The sequence below is a fragment of the Neoarius graeffei genome, chromosome 21 (assembly GCF_027579695.1).
Source record: "Neoarius graeffei isolate fNeoGra1 chromosome 21, fNeoGra1.pri, whole genome shotgun sequence".
NCBI classification, from domain to species: Eukaryota; Metazoa; Chordata; class Actinopteri; order Siluriformes; family Ariidae; genus Neoarius; species Neoarius graeffei.
The window spans coordinates 44,567,309-44,588,951 of NC_083589.1; the positions used below are offsets into that span (position 1 = coordinate 44,567,309).

Genomic DNA, 21,643 nt, shown 5'->3' on the forward strand with positions numbered 1-21,643 from the left:
GCCCACATTAAATATTAATGTTTTAATAGAAACCATCAAGCAAGTCCAAGCAGGAACTGAATCAATAATTCTTATGTTTTTCTTTTACATTCAGAAGGTCTGAATGTAGAATCCTGATTTATTTTGATGTGCACAACTTAAAAAAAACCCTCTCTCTCTCTCTCTCTCTCTCTCTCCATGTGAAACCTCACAGCCCTCAGTAGGAAAGCTACAGGGTGGCGATAGACTGGATAGAATGATATATCTTTGTGATTTTTGTGAAATATCAACAGGGCCACACTGGCAGCTTATACGGGTCAGCTCTTTGATCTCTGCTGTCTTTATTCAGGACCTGTTATCTTTTTTTTTTTTGCTGTGGCTCACAAGGAATGTTGAACTACTTCTGCTCTCTCTCTCTCTCTCTCTCTCTCTCTCTCTCTCATATATCCCAATACAGATACAGTTCCAGCAATTTTTCTCTCTCTGGTGTGTTTGTAGCATAGTACCAATTACCACTGACACAAACTTGATCACATTTTTCGGTACAGAGAACAGAACAGAATCCTGTTTACATGAATCTCACTTAAATGCCTTTCGATGTCCAGTATGTTTATGCAGACAAATTTATGTCTGACACTTTCATGACTTTTTTACTGAAAGATATTTGTAAACTAAACTCCAAACCTGGGTAATTTGTTTCTTTAGAGTAATTTTGTGAGGTTATGTGTGACCAGTGTACAATAGCTGTGTGGTTCTGATCATTTTTGCAAAGCATAAACACTTAACTATAAGTAACTAACATTATTATTCTTTATAAAACTACATAAGAACATTTTTTTGGTTTGTAAGAATCTCACTTCACTTGTTTGAATGTGACGTTGGTCATTTTGAATTTGTGTTATAGGCTACGTCCACATGATTATGTCCATCCATCCATTATCTGTAGCCGCTTGTCCTGTCCTACAGGGTCGCAGGCAAGTTGGAGCCTATCCCAGCTGACTACAGGCGAGAGGCGGGGTGCACCCTGGACAAGTCACCAGGTCATCGCAGGGCTAATACATGGACACAGACAACCATTCACACCTACGGTCAATTTAGAGCCACCAATTAGCCTAAGGCCAAGTTTACATTAGACCGTATCTGTCTCGTTTTCTTCACGGATGCACTGTCCGTTCACATTAAAACGCCGGGAAACGCCGGGAAACGGGAATCCGCCAGAGCCCACGTATTCAATCCAGATCGTGTCTGGTCCGGTGCTGTGTAAACATTGAGAATACGCAGATACGCTGTGCTGAGCTCTAGCTGACGTCGTCATTGGACAACGTCACTGTGACATCCACCTTCCTGATTCGCTGGCGTTGGGATCACACACACAGCGGCTCAGTCCCGAATCCCTGCTCGTGTGCTTCACTCGCGCGCTCTGTGAGCTGCGCAGGGCCGGAGTGCGCACCCTCCAGAGGGTACTCGCTGTTCAGGGCGGAGTGATTTGGAGCGCAGGAGGAAGCGCTGAGCTGCACTGAGGTTTATTTACACATTTCAACCTCCTTCAGGCGCTTAAACTCAGTGAGAACATGAACATCACAGCCAGGTGTGTTTATCTGCTGGAGAAGGTGTTCGCTTGCCATCCTTCCACTTGCAAGTGGTGAGTGACTTGCGCATGCCCGATATGCACTGGGATCATGTGACGTGCCGTCTAATTAGTCATGTGATTAGCGTATCCGTGTATTGGCGTTGCTGTGTGCACGCGAATCGTGTATTGGCGTTGCTGTGTGCACGCGAATCGTTTTAAAAACGTTAATCTGATGATCTGCAATAATGTAAACAGGGCCTAACCTGCATGCCTTTGGGGGAAACCGGAGCACCCGGAGGAAACCCATGCAGACATGGGGAGAACATGCAAACTCCACACAGAAAGGCCCTCGTCGGCCACTGGGCTCGAACCCAAGACCTTCTTGCTGTGAGGCAACAGTGCTAACCACTACACCACCGTGTCACCCCACATTAATATGTTTTAGTTTTAAATGGATTTTTAAAATGAGAACAATCTTTGTCCAGACAAGAGTTTTAGCACCATATCAGAAATCATCTCCGTCCATAATAACATGCCTGAAAACCCATATCACATGATGTACACTTGGTTTGTATGTACCAGTATAAACAGCTAATGCTGTTTGTTTTCTTCTGGAAAAGGGTCACATGATAGGAGCGTGATAAATCAGATAAGACCCAGTCAAGAAGTAAATGTGGGTGTCTGTATCATTGTTTCCAAACATCTCCATTTTCACCCGTCTACACTAAAATTCTACCCCAGAGTTTTCAAACTGAAACAAGGCCGGCGGCGTTTCCAAAAGCCAGGTGTAAATGTAGCAAATGTTATGGGTTTAAAAACTAAAGTGTATTAGTGTGGACATAACCATAGAGTCAAAAATTGCCTCTAGGCTCTATTATGTGAGTTTCAAGTCAAAGGTTTTCTGTTCTTCTCTCAGTACATGAAAATGTGTTGAAATACTTGTCTGTGGAAATCACTTATATGCTACATACACGTTGTAAGTGACAGATTAGATTGAAAAAAACACTGGAGTATTGATTTAACCTCTTTATGCATAAGCGCCCCTTGGATTATTACTTATCACCACCCAGGGCCTGGATATGAACAATCCTTTTATTCAGGAAATACATGTTTATGAGCGTGAGACATTGTCAGTGCAGATATTTACTATTGATTTGTAGTTGAATATCTCAGTTATGAAATATGTGTATAAAGCAAGAAAATCACTCTTTCTTCTTTAGCCCCCTCACAGGCAGAATGTCACTTCAACTGTGTTTCAATTGTGTCTTGAGTTACTGCAATTTGCACATTGTTGAGTTTATTTATCTACGCCATAATCAGTCAAAACTCATAAAGTCAAGTGCCATGTTATGGCCAAGCCTCACTCCCTCTCCTAGCTGTAACGGGGAGGACAGAATGAACCCATTGATCAGAGGTGGTGTTGAAAATATGTAAAAATGACCCTAAAGCCATTAATCATGTAGGTCACTCGAATTCATCCTGTTTTTCATGCTCTGCATGAGGGGCGAGGGCCTTGTTCCTGGCTTCAAAGCAGGACTTATTAAGTTCTTCTCATTCAGCTGAGACTTTGGCCAGCTTTCTTTGAAGACTTGATCAGTTGCTGATGTGCATTGTGGCTGTGCCATGGTTCAAAGTGACACCTTTATTTCAGTGGCCATTAAAGTCAAGATGAGAAATGAATCAGTAAGTTTCCCATTTTTATTCCAATCACAGAGGCCAAAGAATAAGCTCATTAGTGGTAATTACATGTTTCTTATTCTGCTGCTTTTTCTTCAGAATTTAATTCCATAACAAAAACCAAATGCTAGGAACACCAAGCACAAGAAGCCAAGATCCATAAAGGGCTCCCTGCCTCACATTGTAAGTTGCAGGTTCAAATACCTTCTCCTTTGCATGTGCCCATCGGACAATTTGCTTTCTTGTGTAGAATAGCAGCTATAATTTAATGGTAGAATTTTGAATCAGAGCATTGCTGAGGAGCTAGAAGAAAGGGGAAATTTCAAAATGACTTCCCAATTTCAATAAAAATGGTACTCACTTTCTTAGGTGTGTTAGGAGTGATGTAAATTATTATTAAATTGCTATAGTCATTAGGTAACTATATGAACTCATAATCGGATGCAATGAAAATCAGGTTAATTTTGGGCACTGTATTCAACATACCTTGGTGGATTAAAGATCTTGTGACACCCAATATTAACATCCATATACTATACACTAAATGCTTGCTGTGGATTAATATTTACTAAATGAGAGCAGGTGTTCTTTTGTTAACAGTGAGAGCATTTTCCTGCATGCATGCACTGTGCACCCCAGTGTTTGGAAAGATGTCCCCATGGAGGATTATCTCGGAGGTTTTGGCACTCTTTCATCAATCAGGCATGCTGCCAAATACACATGAGCTAACACAGACATTTCCTGTCATGTCTGAGAAGGGACTGTGACATATGCACTTCTGATATGTTGCTGACACCACACTGACACCATCTGATGACCTGATACAAATGCTGTGTCTCCAGCTAATTCTTATGATTTAACACATGATAAATGTTTGTCAGCAGTGTCACCATAGACTTGTACAGCAAATCATCGAACTGTCTTCCTGTGTAAAAATCGCTGAGTACAATATTCAAATGAGAATCTTGCATTGGATTGTGTCAAGCTGTGCCACTAAACCAGCTTGGGGAAATTTGATGCCCTTTTGCCTCCAACTAAATGCGATCATGTGGAATACGGAGCTCTGTGGCGATTTTAGATAACAGATAACTCTGCAAGCCAAAGGTTCAGGATAAAGCCCTGTCGATGCTGACTTTTGCCACTGGTGCAGGGTCTCTAGGAATATTGCTATCTAAGTAATGACTGTCCAAGGAGCATTGAGGCCAAGAGTTATTACCAATCAGTGCGGTAATAGATTCAACACTTATAAATGGAGGAGGGCGCATTGCTGCAAGACGGATTATGTGGGGTTTGTGAGTTCAACATTGACACAGATTCATCGTAAATCATTATGCCACAGACCTAGAGTGATTTCTGCATTATGGGCAGAAAATGGAGTTCACCTAGTCAATGGAGAGGGCATATTTCACATCTATCACCCATGCTTATGGACTTCAGCCTAAGTAGAGTTAGCACTGGAGCAGTGGTGTGTTCAGATTTTTTTAGACATAGTGTAGCAAAGTGTAAGGCAAAAGCACACTAAGGGGTGATGCCATCTAATTATGAATAGGATGAGGGTTCATTTGCAGAATATCAGAATCTTGGTGCACACTGATTGGCCACATTCCTTTTTTCATACTGAAATTCAAGGGATTTGGTCAAAATACCTATAATGCTACAATAGTTATTTAATATGAGCTAGGTATAATCCACAGGTCTGCATGCACTATAAAGGATTAATAAACATATTCAACGGGGCGGCACGGTGGTGTAGTGGTTAGCGCTGTCGCCTCACAGCAAGAAGGTCCTGGGTTCGAGCCCCGTGGCCGGCGAGGGCCTTTCTGTGCGGAGTTTGCATGTTCTCCCCGTGTCCGCGTGGGTTTCCTCCGGGTGCTCCGGTTTCCCCCACAGTCCAAAGACATGCAGGTTAGGTTAACTGGTGACTCTAAATTGACTGTAGGTGTGAATGTGAGTGTGAATGGTTGTCTGTGTCTATGTGTCAGCCCTGTGATGACCTGGCGACTTGTCCAGGGTGTACCCCGCCTTTCACCCGTAGTCAGCTGGGATAGGCTCCAGCTTGCCTGCGACCCTGTAGAACAGGATAAAGCGGCTAGAGATAATGAGATGAGATGAGATATTCAATTATGTGGCTATACCCCTGCATTAAAAAAAACCAAACAACAACAAAAAAACTTAGCTTTAATTGGTGGGCGGCATGGTGGTGTAGTGGTTAGCGCTGTTGCCTCACAGCATGAAGGTCCTGGGTTCGAGCCCCATGGCCGGCGAGGGCCTTTCTGTGTGGAGTTTGCATGTTCTCCCCGTGTCCGCGTGGGTTTCCTCCGGGTGCTCCGGTTTCCCCCACAGTCCAAAGACATGCAGGTTAGGTTAACTGGTGACTCTAAATTGACCGTAGGTGTGAATGTGAGTGTGAATGGTTGTCTGTGTCTATGTGTCAGCCCTGTGATGACCTGGCGACTTGTCCAGGGTGTACCCTGCCTTTCGCCCGTAGTCAGCTGGGATAGGCTCCAGCTTGCCTGCGACCCTGTAGAACAGGATAAAGCGGCTAGAGATAATGAGAATGGGATGAGATGAGATATTCAATTATGTGGCTATACCCCTGCATTAAAAAAAACAAACAACAAAAAAACTTAGCTTTAATTGGTGGGTGGCATGGTGGTGTAGTGGTTAGCGCTGTCGCCTCACAGCATGAAGGTCCTGGGTTCGAGCCCCATGGCCGGCGAGGGCCTTTCTGTGCGGAGTTTGCATGTTCTCCCCGTGTCCGCGTGGGTTTCCTCCGGGTGCTCCGGTTTCCCCCACAGTCCAAAGACATGCAGGTTAGGTTAACTGGTGACTCTAAATTGACCGTAGGTGTGAATGTGAGTGTGAATGGTTGTGTGTCTATGTGTCAGCCCTGTGATGACCTGGCGACTTGTCCAGGGTGTACCCTGCCTTTCGCCCGTAGTCAGCTGGGATAGGCTCCAGCTTGCCTGCGACCCTGTAGAAGGATAAAGCGGCTAGAGATAATGAGATGAGATGAGATGGTGGGCGGCACGGTGGTGTAGTGGTTAGCACTGTTGCCTCACAGCAAGAAGGTCCTGGGTTCGAGCCCAGTGGGCCTTTCTGTGTGGAGTTTGCATGTTCTCCTCGTGTCCGCGTGGGTTTCCTCCGGGTGCTCCGGTTTCCCCTACAGTCCAAAGACATGCAGGTTAGGTTAACTGGTGACTCTAAATTGACCGTAGGTGTGAATGTGAGTGTGAATGGTTGTCTGTGTCTATGTGTCAGCCCTGTGATGACCTGGCGACTTGTCCAGGGTGTACCCCGCCTTTCACCCGTAGTCAGCTGGGATAGGCTCCAGCTTGCCTGTGACCCTGTAGAACAGGATAAAGCGGCTAGAGATAATGAGATATTATAGTGACTTTTTGAGCATGAATTATCTACTTTGCCCTGAGAAGAGCTGGCACTGGATGTGGCACAGCTGAGCACAAGCAACTTGGGAAAAGTTGAACTAGCTGTGAGGAAAGAAAATAGTTTATTGTTGGTTGTTTCTGGTGTATAGCTGCTTGTCAATAAAAAGTCTGAAACGTTATTTGGAAACAAAATAAAAGAGGAAAATCCGCCATGTTTTGTGTGTTGCAGCGCGCGCGCTCTCTCTGTGTGCAGCTGGTCGAGCGCGCGCGGAATCCGGATGTGATGAAAAGCGTTTCGGTTGAGGTTTTGTGCAGCTAACGCACAGCACAGCCGCCTCACAACCGGGCTGACTGCCCAATATTTTTACTTAAAAACAGACAAAAACAAAGCAGGTGAAGTTTTTCCTTCTTCGTTTGTTGTTAGAGAAAGTTTTAACGGGACTAAATGTATTTATTTGGGCGGAGGATGAGTAACAGGAGGCGGCTGTGAGGTGTAGTGAAGTGAAGTTGACATGTTTGAAAGGTAAAGTTAAACCTCGGTTTTTTTTATATATATATGTTTAGAAAATCTTTCTGTGGTGACATTTTTACTTAAAGAAGCAGGACAGGAGTAAATATTAGTTGTGAACATGCCATAAGGCGGAATGTGTGAGTGAGGGAATTGGTTACATGTTTATTCAGAAGAGGGGGGGCAAAAACTTTCCACTTGAGTTTAACGACATCTTGCTGGCTGACGTCACTTTTCTCCTAAGAAAGCAGGAGGGCTGAAGCTCAATAGTTATGTTTCATGTGCGGACATTCTCTCTCTCTCTCTCTCTCTCCTTTTTTTTTTCGTCTTCTCTGACAGGGTAGACGGCTGATCCAGAAGTGTGTTTGTTTCGGGTGTGTACAGTATCTCGACAAGAGGTCTGGCTCATGTCCGCGGAGACGGTGTTACCTCCGGAGGGGCCTGTAGGTCCGGACAAGCAACAGCATGAGACAAGTCTGCTGCTGGCTGAATCCCAAGGTGAGAGAGGGCTGATTTATTGTCCTTGACAGATTTTCCATCACCTTTTATTTACACCCGATCTAACCGAGATCAGAACTCATCACTACACTTTGAACATTTGTTCTACCTTTATGACCTTCTGGACTGAGATGGGAGTTTGTTTGTGGCACGGTGTCACATGCGCACTTCAAGCAGGGCGGCACGGTGGTGTAGTGATTAGCGCTGTCGCCTCGCAGCAAGAAGGTCTGGGTTCGAGCCCCGTGGCCGGCGAGAGCCTTTCTGTGCGGAGTTTGCATGTTCTCCCCGTGGGTTTCCTCCGGGTGCTCCGGTTTCCCCCACAGTCCAAAGACATGCAGGTTAGGTTAACTGGTGACTCTAAATTGACTGTAGGTGTGAATGGTTGTCTGTGTGTCAGCCCTGTGATGACCTGGCGACTTGTCCAGGGTGTACCCCACCTTTCGCCTGTAGTCAGCTGGGATAGGCTCCAGCTTGCCTGCGACCCTGTAGAACAGGATAAAGAGGCTACAGATAATGAGATGAGACACTTCAAGCACAGTGAAATTTAACCTATCTGAAGCAGTGAACACACGCACCTGGGGAGCAGTCAGGGGTCAGGTACCCTGCTCAAAACTGCATGTTTTTGGATTGTGGGGGAAACTGGAGCACCTGGAGGAAGCCCACACAGAGAACATGCAAACTCCACACCAGAAAGGCCCTCGCCGGCCGCTGGGTTCGAACCCGGAACCTTCTTGCTGTGAGGCGACTGTGCTAACCACTACACCACTGTGCCGCCCGGCAGCCACCGAGGGCCTTTCTGTGTAGAGTTTGCATGTTCTCCTCGTGTCTGTGTGGGTTTCTTCTGGGTGCTATGGTTTCCCCCACAATCCAGTTAGGTTGACGTGGGGCAGCCTTGGGCTGAGGTGACCTTGAGCAGGGTACCTGACCCCTGACTGCTCCCCGGGCGCTCTGGTGTGGCTGCCCACTGCTCTGTGTGTGCGTGTGTTCACTGCTTCAGATGGGTTAAATGCATGGGATGAATTTCAGTGTGCATGTGACAAATAAAGGTTTCTTCTTTTATCTGTAACCGCATAAGCCAGTATCTCACTGGGCTGCGACAGCCTGCGACTAGTTGGAGAAACAACAATTGCGATAAAATATGCGAATTAGTGACAAATTTCACTTGTAATCACACTGAATTGATATTTGCATATTTTACCTCAATTGTTGTGTCTCCAACTAGTCGCAGACTGTCGCAGCCCAGTGAGATACTGGCTCGCACTTCCTGTCTCAACTCGCACTTTCTGTCTCACGGAAACCGACTTGAAAAGGGTTTGTGATGGCTTTGTGACACCGGCGACGCATTTGCGTCTATTTTGAGAGAAATTTTGTCGCACTAATTTTTTGAACATGTTAAAATTTCAGCGATGAAGGAGTGACACTTTGCGACGCCCTGCGAATGTTTCAAGACACTTTTGAAACACTCTCGCGAATGACGTTCGCAATTTGTCGCAAGCTGTCGCAGCCCAATGAGATACTACCCTTATCCCGTGCGAGGGCAAGCTGGAGCCTATCCCAGCTGACCATGGGCGAGAGGCAGGGTACACCCTGGACAAGTCGCCAGCTCATCGCAGGACTGACACACACATAGAGACACAAACAACCATTCACGGTCAATTTAGAGCCACCAATTAACCTAACCTGCATATCTTTGGACTGTGGGAGGAAACCCACGCAGACACGGGGAGAACATGCAAACTCTACACAAAAATGCCCTCGTCGGCTGCTGGGTTCGAACCCAGACCTTCTTGCTGTGAGGCGACAGAACCACTACACTACCGTGGGAATATCAGGCCTTAACATGTTTACTCTATGCGTGCATGGTGTGTCTGTAGATGTCCGAGAAATTAAGCTGTGTTTTGTTTTATTATTCAAAGTTTAAAGAAAAAGGCTGTTTCATCATCAGCTGTGCAAGTGAAATGCTTCTGAAGCTCTAGAAGCTGAAAGCAGTTGTGAAAGCTTATTGCTTGCACAGCTGATGAACTATATTGCCCAAGTGCCCTCTTTCTTTAAACTACCTCTACAATTATTTAATTATGCTGCCCTTACTTCAGAAGTACACTACAGTTCCTAGAAAAGTACACGTACTGCACACCGGAGACAGGTGGCACAGTGGTGTAGTGGTTAGCACTGTCGCCTCACAGCAAGAAGGTTCTGGGTTCGAACCTTCGCCAGTGGCTGGCGGGGGCCTTTCTGTGTGGAGTTTGCATGTTCTCTGGGTGCTCCGGTTTCCCCCACAGTTCAAAGACATGCAGTTAGGTTAACATGGGGCGGCCTTGGGCTGAAGTGCCCTTGAGCAAGGTACCTCACCCCTGACTGCTCCCCAGGCGCTGTAGTATGGCTGCCCACTGCTCTGGGTGTTTTGTGCGTGTGTGTTCACTGCTTCAGATGGGTTAAATGCAGAGGATAAATCTCACTGTGCTTGAAGTGTGCATGTGACATAAAGGTTTCTTCTTCTGTAATATACTAGGGGAAGTCAAAAAGTTCTCAGACAAACTGAAAAAAAATCTTTACTTATGAAAATAACGAAGCTATTTCTCTACATATCCTCCATTTAAGTCTAAACACTTCTGCAAGCAGTGTTTCCATCAGAGAATTCCTTCTTTGTAGAATTCTGGGGGATGACTTTCACACTTTTTGAAATTATAACATTGGTCTTCGAACTTTTTGACTTGCCCTCGTATAATTTGCGGCTTTGTTTGTTTGTTTGTTTGTTTGTCTTGAGCTAACGTCACCATTTCTCAATGGATTTTCACCAAATTTGGCAAGTAGGTCCGGGGATGACCCGGAATTTTGCAGATATTAACAAAATTCATGAATGGGCCCCAGGGAGGTCCCTGGGGGGCACAACATCCACCCACCCCCTCCCTCAATACCTTTCACGTTACATTTATCAACACAAACTCTCGACAGATCTTCACTAAACTTGGAACTTAGGTACAGGGGAGAATCACTATTTGACAGAACTCAGAAATTCCCTATTTGGGCCCCAGGGGGTCCCTGGTAGGCCCCTGAGTAGTGGGTGTTTGGATTTTTGTTTGTCTTGGGTTAACGTCACCATTTCTCGATAGATCTTCACCAAATTTGACATGGAAGTCTGGGGGCAACCCAGAATTTTGCAAAACCCGGGCAATGCCGGGTAACCTGCTAGTAACTAATAACCTGTACACCTGCTCATTGCAATCCAATCAGCCAATCATCATTTGGCAGCAGAACAATGCATATAATCATGCAGATGCAGATACAGGTCAGGAGATTCAGTTAATCTTCACATCATACATCACAATAGGGAAAAAGTGTGATCTCTGTGACTTTAACTGTGGCATTTTTCTTGGTACCAGATGTGCTGAGTTTATTTCATAGATTCTTTGTCATTGCACATTACTATACAATTAAATTGTTGATGATCTGGGAATTTCACATACAACAGTCTCTAGAGTTTACACAGAATGTTGTGAAAAACAAGCAACATTGAGCGAGTGACACTTATGTGGGTGGAAACACCTTGATGATAAGTGAGGCCCAAGGAAAATGGCTGGATTGGTTTGAGCTGCCAGTAAGGATATGGTAACTCAGATAATCACTCTTTACAGCCGTAGTGAGCATCAAACCTTGAGATGGATGGGCTACAACAGGAGAAGACCACATTGGGTTGCACTTGTGTCAACCAGGAACAGGCTCACTCAAAGCAGACTTTGCAGGTGGAAGAATCACCTGGTCTTTTCAACTGTACAGTTTTTGTGGGTCTGTGCCCATAACAGCCTCAGATTCTTGTTCTTGGATAACACGAGTAGCCCCTGATGTAAACCACTTTGTATGCTGCAGCATTAAGACTTCACTGGAACTAAGCAGCCCAAACGTGTTCCAGCATGACAATGCCCCTGTGCACAAAGGCACTGTTCTGCACAGAGCCCTGACCTCAACCCTACTTGAACACCTTCTGGGATGAATTAGAACACTCTCTGCACCTCAGACTGCTTCACCCAACATCAGTGCCTGATCTCGCTAATGCTCTTGTGGCTGAATCAGTACAGATCCCCACAGCCACACTTAAATTTAATGATAAGCCTTCCCACAGGAGTGGAGGTTATTATAACAGTAAATGGGGACTTATTCTGGAATGGGATGTCCAACAAACACACACATGGGTGTGATGCTCAGGTGTCCACCTACTCGTATAATATTGCATGTGAAGTTCTACTGTATAATCTCCGTCATTTTGAAGATTGGATCTGGGCCTGACTGCATCAGTACTGTTGAGAATATGCTTCATTAAGAAGATATATTTTCGTTTACACTGATAATCGACTGCCCTAAAACAGTTCACTGCGTACAATACATCAACAAGCAGCAGTTCCTCCCTGTCGAGATGCATCACGCTGCCTTTCGCTTGGCTAGCTAGGTGGGTCGTCTCAGATTAGTAAAAGTTTGATCCTTACTAATGGTATTGATGTACCCTCCCTATAATGAGAGATTTTTCTCCTCCTTTACACACCAGGTTGTGCTCTTAAAATGCACTGAAGCACTCTCTAGAATGGGGAGATTGTGTGTGTGATAAATATTTATCATAGAAAAAAAAATCTGGTTAAGTTTTCTGGCAGTTCAACTGGTTTCAGCTTTCTAGCCACACTTGTGTTGTGCAGCGGAGCCAGAAATTCAGTTCAAAATACAGTGATGGCAACAGAAAAAGGTGACCGAAATGCTATTACTTACACACACACACACACACACACACACACACACACACACACACACGCACGCGTATGTACTGAGTATATACTTAATGGGTGGTTCCATTAAGAATGCTAATGTTTTCATTATTTTTCCAACTTGAGGCTTGAGGGAGTGTTTCTTAACAGGGACCACTACCAATTATAGTTTTTAATTAACTTTCTAGTTGCGGGTGAGATGATCACGTATAAAATAAGCTTTGTCTCATTTTTTTAAGGCACTGAACCATTAACCAACCTATTTATACAAAGCATCATTTTGGTACTGTCAAAAATAGCAAAGTAGGACAAAGTAAGCAATCACAGACTTTGCCTGCAAATGGATAATCACAGGACCTTGAAAGCTTCACAGTTAACACTGGATTTCCCCTTTAGGGGCAGAGAATAGAACAATATATTTCAAACCATAATCACTAAATACTTTGATGCATTACAAGCTGGCCCTACTGCAAGTGTGCATCGATTCATGAAGTCACTGTCTGAATAAAGGCTTTCCATAAATCAGCCCAGGGCTTTGGTAACACCATATTCATCTCTGAATATGAAGCTATTTCAGCACGTGAGCCATTTACTTTAGTCTTGTATAATAAGCAGTGCTCTGGGAAGGAAAACTAAAACAAATAGAGTTGTTGTTGCAGGAAAGTGTACATGTGCTCCTGCTGACTTGTACTGCAGTCTCCTCCCTCTGAGCTGCCAGAAGGACCACATCCAAAACATGTATGATGAAGTTTGATATGTAAAGTGAAACAAGTAACCAGAGATATTATCTCAGAAGACTGACATTATAGTTTATTGTATGGGTTTACTTTTTTCTGGTAGTAAACATTTATTCTGAATAATCAGACTTCTGTTTAGTTTCAGCATTAAAAGCAAATTTTTTTATAGTGTTTAGAATCAGGTATTGGATTGGAATCAGGTGAGGGACTTTCAGCACTAATGACTAGAAGGAAGCAGCCCCTTTTTTTTTTTTTTTTCAATAAAGGAAAATTTATAATCCAAGAAGTACTTGGAGATAGAGCATCATGTCAGTGTCATACCATTTGCGACAGTGTCTCTAAAATGTAAAAGTCGTCCGTTCCTTTTATACCACAATCAGTCATGCTTTTTGCTGACTTTTTGCCTGTACTTTTTTTTCAGTTTAGATGAATACTGTCTTCATGCCTGTAAAAATGTTGGCAGGTATTGCCTACCTTGGAGCAAAGTTGAGAAAATTGGATCCAGAGTTCTGGCTTGGGTTATACGTCATCGCCCACACTGTTGTGCAACAGCTCACCAAATAAATCTGTTCTAGCTTGCAAATTAAAGATATTCTTTTAATTCCTGATGCTGAAGCAAACCATTCATCTTATTTTTTTTTATTTTTTTTTTTCCCCCTACCTTGGCTATATTGAAAGGGGTGGATATATGCTCAGTATCTTCTCAGTTGGATTGTGTCTATGTATGTGTCTGTGTGTGTGTGTATGTATATATATATATATATATATATATATATATATATGTATATGTGTGTGTGTGTGTGTATGTATGTATGTGTGTATATATATATATATATGTGTGTGTGTATGTATGTATGTATATGTATGCATTTTTTTATTTGTTTGTTTTATAGACACATGCCAAACTGATGCTAAAGGATTGCATGATACCACAGAGACGAGCACAGTGCCATCTCCCCAAGACTGCTGTGATGATGGGCAGATGGGCATGAATGGGGAGGGCCCCACCCATGATGAACCTATAAGAAGTAAGTGTTAAATATTGCAATCAATCAATCAATCAATCAATCAATCAATCATATATATGACGTTAGAAATAAAGAAACAAAGACTTTGACTGTTTCATTTGCAGTCATACTTTTGTATTCTGTCTATCATCACTTGAATCATCCTGTGTGTAATGGGGTCTGCTGCTTCACCCCGAACTCTCAGCCATCTCTCACTCCCCTGCCAGTTAAACTTTAGAAACTCACACTACCACTTAAAATGTTTCTCATTATTTCCTCTTTATTTGCATTGTTGACTGCAATTGCAGTTAACATAAACTTAATATTGACATTTTATAATTTTTGGAATTACTATTTTCACATCTGTCTTTATCAGCACATTTATTTTTATTTTGTGTTGAAATTATGTGGTTCATTATGTTGTTCCAGCTTCATTAAACCAAAAAAATTCCTGTACATACAGTGCTGCTAAAAGGATATTGCAAATTATTTATTTTCAGAAGTGTATTGTGACATAATTTATGAAGATATCGATGCTATATTGTAATTTTGCCCAGCTGTAAGACCCATAGTGAAATATGGCAGTAGATCAATGATGCTTTGAGGCTGTTTTGTGGATGGTAGTTTATGCAAAGTTCGATGCCATCATGGACTATGTTAATTATTACCAGGATATTTCAACCCAAAACCTGGGTACCTTTGTCAGGAGGTTAGGAGTTACCCATAGGTAGGGCTTTCAACAATTAAAGGGGAAGTGAAGTCATTTTTAAACTTGCTTTATTTCTTAATGAACGTGTTATTCAATTACGTTTTCGGTTTTAGTAACCTTATATCGTGACTCGTATTGGCAACTAATTGCAATTAAATATTATACTTATCGGCCTATTTGGTTTTTAGCCATGTTGAATTTAGTTCGTTTGGTCCACGGCAGGTGTCGCTTATCCGCACGATCTTCACGAGACTTGTGCGAGACTTCAAAACGCGAAGCCTCAGCCAGGTGTCAGTGCCGCCGTTTTGAAAACTGTTTTCCAAACGAAATATTGCACAAAAACGAGTTTAAATGATTACTGCCTACTTCTTTCAAACTTTCCTGATTGCTATCAAAACAAACACAACTTCCGGCTTGATTACACCAGCATTCGAAAGAGGGCGCATGCGTCTTTTGACAACGTTGGCAGATGTTGGTCACTTTCCCTGTGCCCAAAATCACTCACTACATAGGGCACTATATAGTGGGGACGCCATTTTGTAGTGCTGTCTGAAACCTTAGTGAAGATTATTTACACCCTATATAGTGCACTCAAAGTATCCCACAATACATCACGAAAAGCAGCGTACAACCGATGGTCACTAACCAAAGCAATATATCCCATCATGCATTGCGGTTGCGCTGAAAGGAATCAAATTAAAAGTCTCAGATTTGATTTAATAAAAGGCATCGGCAAAGAAGAAAGTATTCAGCCTTGATTTTGAAAGAACTGAAAGATGCAGGTACTTTGCATTCATTGATTGTGGGAAATGCGCTCAGTATAATGTGGATTTATCACAAAAATACATGCATGTATTTATTAATTAGAAAACCCACCAGCCGACTGATCCGGCACGTTTTAATTGTGTGACAGTAATGACGTAAATGCCAGCGCGACGGACTAGTGTCCGAAAGCATTTTTTCATTTCCTCGGTGAGCTCACTATGTAGTCCTCCTATATAGCAATTCCCTATATAGGGAGTAGTGAACAAGTGAGCGATTTCGGACACAGGGTTTGATTTCTGCTGTACGTTTTACTTCCGTCCTACGATGTCTCGCACAGGTCTCAACGAATCTTGTTTATGGCCATTGCTTTGACATACAGACTGATATATTACATAGCGTATTTCAAACACTCATATCTTGCTATAGCAGTGACAAAATAGCTCTCAAAAATGCATTTCTGTATTTAATAAAATGAGAGATAATTTTGATAAAAAATTTGCCTTCAGTTCCCCTTTAAAGGAACAGTCCACCGTACTTCCATAATGAAATATGCTCTTATCTGAATTGAGACGAGCTGCTCCGTACCTCTCCGAGCTTTGCGCGACCTCCCAGTCAGTCAGACGCAGTCAGACGCGCTGTCACTCCTGTTAGCAATGTAGCTAGGCTCAGTATGGCCAATGGTATTTTTTGGGGCTGTAGTTAGATGCGACCAAACTCTTCCGCGTTTTTCCTGTTTACATAGGTTTATATGACCAGTGATATGAAACAAGTTCAGTTACACAAATTGAAACGTAGCGATTTTCTATGCTATGGAAAGTCCGCACTATAATGACAGGCGTACTAACACCTTCTGCGCGCTTCGGCAGCGCATTGATATCTGAGCTCCGTATCAATGCGCTGCCGAAGCGCGCAGAAGGTGTTAGTACGCCTGTCATTATAGTGCGGACTTTCCATAGCATAGAAAATCGCTACGTTTCAATTTGTGTAACTGAACTTGTTTCATATCACTGGTCATATAAACCTATGTAAACAGGAAAAACGCGGAAGAGTTTGGTCGCATCTAACTACAGCCCCAAAAAATACCATTGGCCATGCTGAGCCTAGCTACATTGCTAACAGGAGTGACAGCGCGTCTGACTGCGTCTGACTGACTGGGAGGTCGCGCAAAGCTCGGAGAGGTACGGAGCAGCTCGTCTCAATTCAGATAAGAGCATATTTCATTATGGAAGTACTGTGGACTGTTCCTTTAAAAGATCCCAAATCACCTGGTGTACTGAATAATGCACAAACCCGTTGTTCAACAATAATCTTGTAGCATGTTTATAAAGCTTTTGCATTTTGTGCTTTTGTACCCATTTCATGCAGTGAAGTAAAATGATCATGCAAGTAAAAATAATTTGATAAAGAAAAGCACAAGACTGAACTGTCCAGTTTTATCAAAAATAAAAAGAGCATATACAATAGTCTGACGATGTGCTACTGTTTGGATTTGCAGACCATGCCAGCAAAATCGGACTGTTCATGGCTCTGCTCGGCACTTCTTGAATAAATCACCATGCCCGTCATTTAGGTGCTTTGTTTTATTGGTTACTTTGAAATGAATGATGACATTTTTAGCTCCTTGATGATCCTTCTGAGGCATCTGCCAAAGATTTTGGTCACCTGTTGTCTGACTTTATTATATACTTCATTCTGGAGAAGCAAATGCATATTTTATGTAACCCCATGTCATTGCTGAGTTTTGAGATCCAAATCATACATAGTTTTACTTCTATACAGCCCTCGAATAGCTGGTTGCAGTTCAGGAGGTACATGTTAATGCTTCTGCCCTGTGGAGAAAAAGAAAAAAAACTGTAAAACCAGTACAGTGAGAAACAAGCCAGGAAAGACGGGCAGGGACAGAGACAGACAAGGCAGAGTATAATTTGGCTGACAGAAATTTGATCATGTTTTTATAAACTGTATAAATATCAATTTAGAGTATATGGGGAATGTATTATTATACAGTTGTTATTATTATAGAATATTATTTACAATTATTGCGCATAGTGATGTATAAATGAAGGGGGGGGAAAAAGCCTCTGGATGCCCCGACGTTCCTCTGGGCTATACCCTTAAAATTCTCAGAGGTGAGATGACACACTTCCTTTAGTTCCTTGCTTTTAACAGCCGGTTTAAATGTTTAATGTATTTGTTTAATATAAAGGGTAAAATGATAGTTTGCCTCATCCTCACTTGGCTCATATAAAAGACATCAGAGGCAAACTTCATTGCTAAAGCTACAGCGTTCTTCGACGTGACTTTCCTCTTCTAATGTTGCACTTTTTCATCAAACAGTATTTAGAGCAAACATAATAGTCTTCTTTAATTTAATTCTAGAAATCTTTCTAAAGCATAGATTCTTTAGATTAATATAATGGACCAGTTAGCAAATTTATAGCTGTTTGAAGATGTCTGTTGTTAGGATGCATGGAAAGAGAAATGTTTTATCACCAGATACATGATATGAGAGAGACTCTAAGATATACTGTACCATAAACTACAAAGCCTGCACATTTGGATCAGATCTTATGAAGAATTATCAGCATGCATATTAACGTTTCTCAGCGTCAACACATATTACAGACGCTGAATCATATCACAACAACACATTAAAGTTAGTTTTAATCTTTACACTGTTTGCTGACAACTGATTTGAATCTTTTCCACATATATTTACTTCAGTTCTGATATTCTTGCCTGTTATCTACAGTGCTTGAGTTTGATTATGCAAATTGTGGTTGTGAGTTTAGCCCCATAGTCTTCATTGATAAGATGCTTACAAAGAGAATGGCCTATTTTTTTATATAACAGAATATGATGAAAGTCTTAAGCAACTGATTTGAGCTTAACCTTCCACTTCATACAGCAATTAAGTTGGATCATGGTTGATGATTCTGCATGTGGTTTCCTTGCCAAAGCCTCATCTTTTGAGAGCTGTGTGAGTAAGGAAATCCCATTGTGGTTTGGCATCGGCCGGCCTGGATCTGAATCATGGCTAAGAACTTTAGCTTGGTGAATTAGAGAGCTTTCCACGTGTTAAAATGTCGGACATATTTTAGAATCGAGCGTCAATGTAAACAATATGTTTTTAAAAAGTGTGCTCAGAGCCTGATAGTTCCAGGTTTAGTTTTCCTGTTGAGCTTTTGAGGTGTTTGTATGTATGTTTTATGCGAATAGATTCACATCAATAGGTATAGATGGAAAAGATGTTTCATTGCTAAATTCCCCCTGCACTGGTGGGAAATAATTATGGAAACAGATTTGAAACAGAGGTTGTGATTGGAAATTTCTCAACACTTGTTTTGGAGGGGAAAATTACCAACACACCCTCTTCCTACAGTTCCATTGTGTGGAGTGCAAAAAAAAAAAAAAGTTTCATGCTGCATGCCTCATCAGAGTCTCACTCACTCACTCACTCACTCACTCACTCACTCACACACACACACACACCAACACATGATCCGTGTTGCATCATCATTAATGTCATGTGACAGTTCAAAATAAAGTTTTGCTTTATCGTTTTCTGATAGAAAACTCAGTTATTCACAGGACACAGCTAAGGCCTTGTTTCACCCATGATGCACCATGCCAAAGGCAAACAGAAATTTCAGACATGCTTTGCTTGGCGTTTATTATTATTATTTTTTTCTTGGATCAGTTTAGGCCCTCGAACACCAATGAATTGCTTCTATCTGACACAGCCATTCTTTACTTCTAACTTTGTATCATCTGCTTCACTACATGTCTTTCTAAAACATGTCTATTAATAAACGCTTTTTAAATGAATTTAATCATGCAGGCTCATCAAAGTCTGAATTATCGTAGCATTTTAGAGCTGAAGTAGAGCTAAAATATTTCTGGGAAATTGAAGCTTTTATTATTAAACATGTGACACACAAGTGTTATTGTGTCATAAAGTCTATCATATCTTAATATAATCTAAGCCATGCAGAATGCAGATTGTGGGTGTGTGTAGGATTTGTGGTTTTTCCAAGCGTTCATAATCAAACAGTGTACTGTTTTGTGGTGTTAGCTGTGCGGAACTAGTATTTCAGAAGGATATGAAAATGCATTTCTCTAAATGTTAGAGAAATCAGTGTTTGTGAAATCAGAGGTTGCACATACGTTTCCTGTAGTGCGCTGATATTTTGTGGCATCAATAAGTGTAGCATACTAACTAACTAACTAACTAACTAACTAACTAACTAACTAACTAACTAACTAACTAACTAACCATTTTTTAAAAATTCTTGCAGGCCAGTATTTAACCATGAGACCTCACAAACTTTATATTTTATTTAATATACAGTAGGTTTGGGACGCTTGACGATAGCATTGCGAATTACGGATCGATTCCAACTATTGCAGTCGGTATCAAGTCAGACGATTTAAACGTCTGTGGGGAAAATGTGGTGTCTGTAACTTTGACCAAAATAAAGCGTGTTGAATTCTGTAATGTGTTTCTTTTTCATCTATTTTGTATCCAATATGAACCTTAATAACCTGCTCTCTATTTTCAGAGCAGAGCAACAAAATATCTTTCTCTGGTGCATATTTCTGTGTCCTTGCTGCCAAACAGATAAAGCCAGGAATGTCTTCACTCTCAAAATCTGAACAGGGTTGAAATTACAAACATGAAAGAGCGTGTTGCTTATCGGGGTGACTTTATGATGCAAGAATTAAATAAGTATCTCTGCTGCTACACAGAGCACATGCTGATATAAATTACATCATTTTATTTTAATTTATAATGAGTTTAGTTCCAGCTAATGTATTACTTTTATGCATCGTCCTAACTTTAGTTTTGCAGCATTCCATTTTTTTTTAACAAGTAATTAAGCAAAAATAAACATCAAAACTGAACAAATTGTAATGCCACCAAATAGCAGCTACAGCTAACTTGAAACTCGTTTATGGCATTTTTTCCCCCCCCTTTGTAATGACATAACGTATGCATCATGAATTATGTACATATCTGGCCACACCCCCTTCTTTTCCCCCACTCAAAGCCACAGATGATTTATCTTCGATTGGTGATAGTTAGGGGGCAGGATAGGATGATGGCATCCATCCATCATCTGTAGCCGCTTATCCTGTTCTACAGGGTCGCGTGCAAACTGGAGCCTATCCCAGCTGACTATGGGCGAGAGGCGGGGTACACCCTGGACAAGTCACCAGGTCATCGCAGGGCTGACACAAAGGTGGGGTTTACATTAGACCGTATCAGCGGATCATCAGATTAACGTTTTTAAAACGATTAGTGTGCACACAGCAACGCCAATACACGATTTGCGTGCACACAGCAACGCCAATACACGGATACGCTCGGCTCCGCAGGCATCCTGCGCTCCAAATCACTCCGCCCTGAACAGCGAGTGCCCTCTGGAGGGTGCGCACTCCGGCCCTGCGCAGCTCACAGAGCGCGCGAGTGGAGTGCACGAGCAGTGATTTGGGACTGAGCCGCTGTGTGTGTGATCTCGGTGCATGTCGGGCATGCGCGTCACTTACCACTTGCAATTGGAAGGATGGCAAGCCTAAAGACAATCATAACTACAAAATGGGCAGTATTTGCATCAGTATTTGCAGTATTTTCATACTTTTATACTCTTTAATGAAAGGTGATATAAGGCGGAAGTCCGCGCCGTTTTTCAGCAGTCGCGTCACATGACCAGCACCAGCGAATCAGGAAGGTGGATGTCACAGTGACGTTGTCCAATGACGACGCCAGCTAGAGCTCAGCACAGCGTATCTGCGTATTCTCAATGTTTACACAGCACCGGACCAGACACGATCTGGATTGAATACGTGGACCCTGACGGATTCCCGTTTCCCGGCGTTTCCAGGCGTTTTAATGTAAACGGACAGTGCATCCGCGAAGAAAACGAGACAGATACGTCTAATGTAAACTTGGCCAAAGACAAACAACCATTCACGCCTATGGTCAATTTAGAGCCACCAATTAGCTTAACCTGCGGGAAACCGGAGCACACCCACGCAGACACGGGGAGAACATGCAA

The 21,643-nt window shown here is 42.4% G+C and overlaps 1 protein-coding gene across 2 annotated transcripts in view; it reads left to right on the forward strand.

The window, feature by feature from the left end:
• Window positions 1-6,878: 6,878 nt before the first annotated feature.
• Window positions 6,879-21,643, forward strand: part of mdfic (MyoD family inhibitor domain containing) — a 56,867-nt gene continuing 42,102 nt past the window's right edge. Inside the window, exons 1-3 of one of the 2 annotated variants that reach the window (XM_060903200.1) lie at window positions 6,879-7,135; window positions 7,460-7,618; window positions 13,997-14,131. In XM_060903200.1, coding sequence (XP_060759183.1) covers window positions 7,528-7,618; window positions 13,997-14,131 — 226 coding nt within the window. In that variant the 5' untranslated portion in view covers window positions 6,879-7,135; window positions 7,460-7,527. The remainder of the gene's footprint in view (window positions 7,136-7,459; window positions 7,619-13,996; window positions 14,132-21,643) is intronic. The other variant, XM_060903201.1, reaches the window with a different exon arrangement.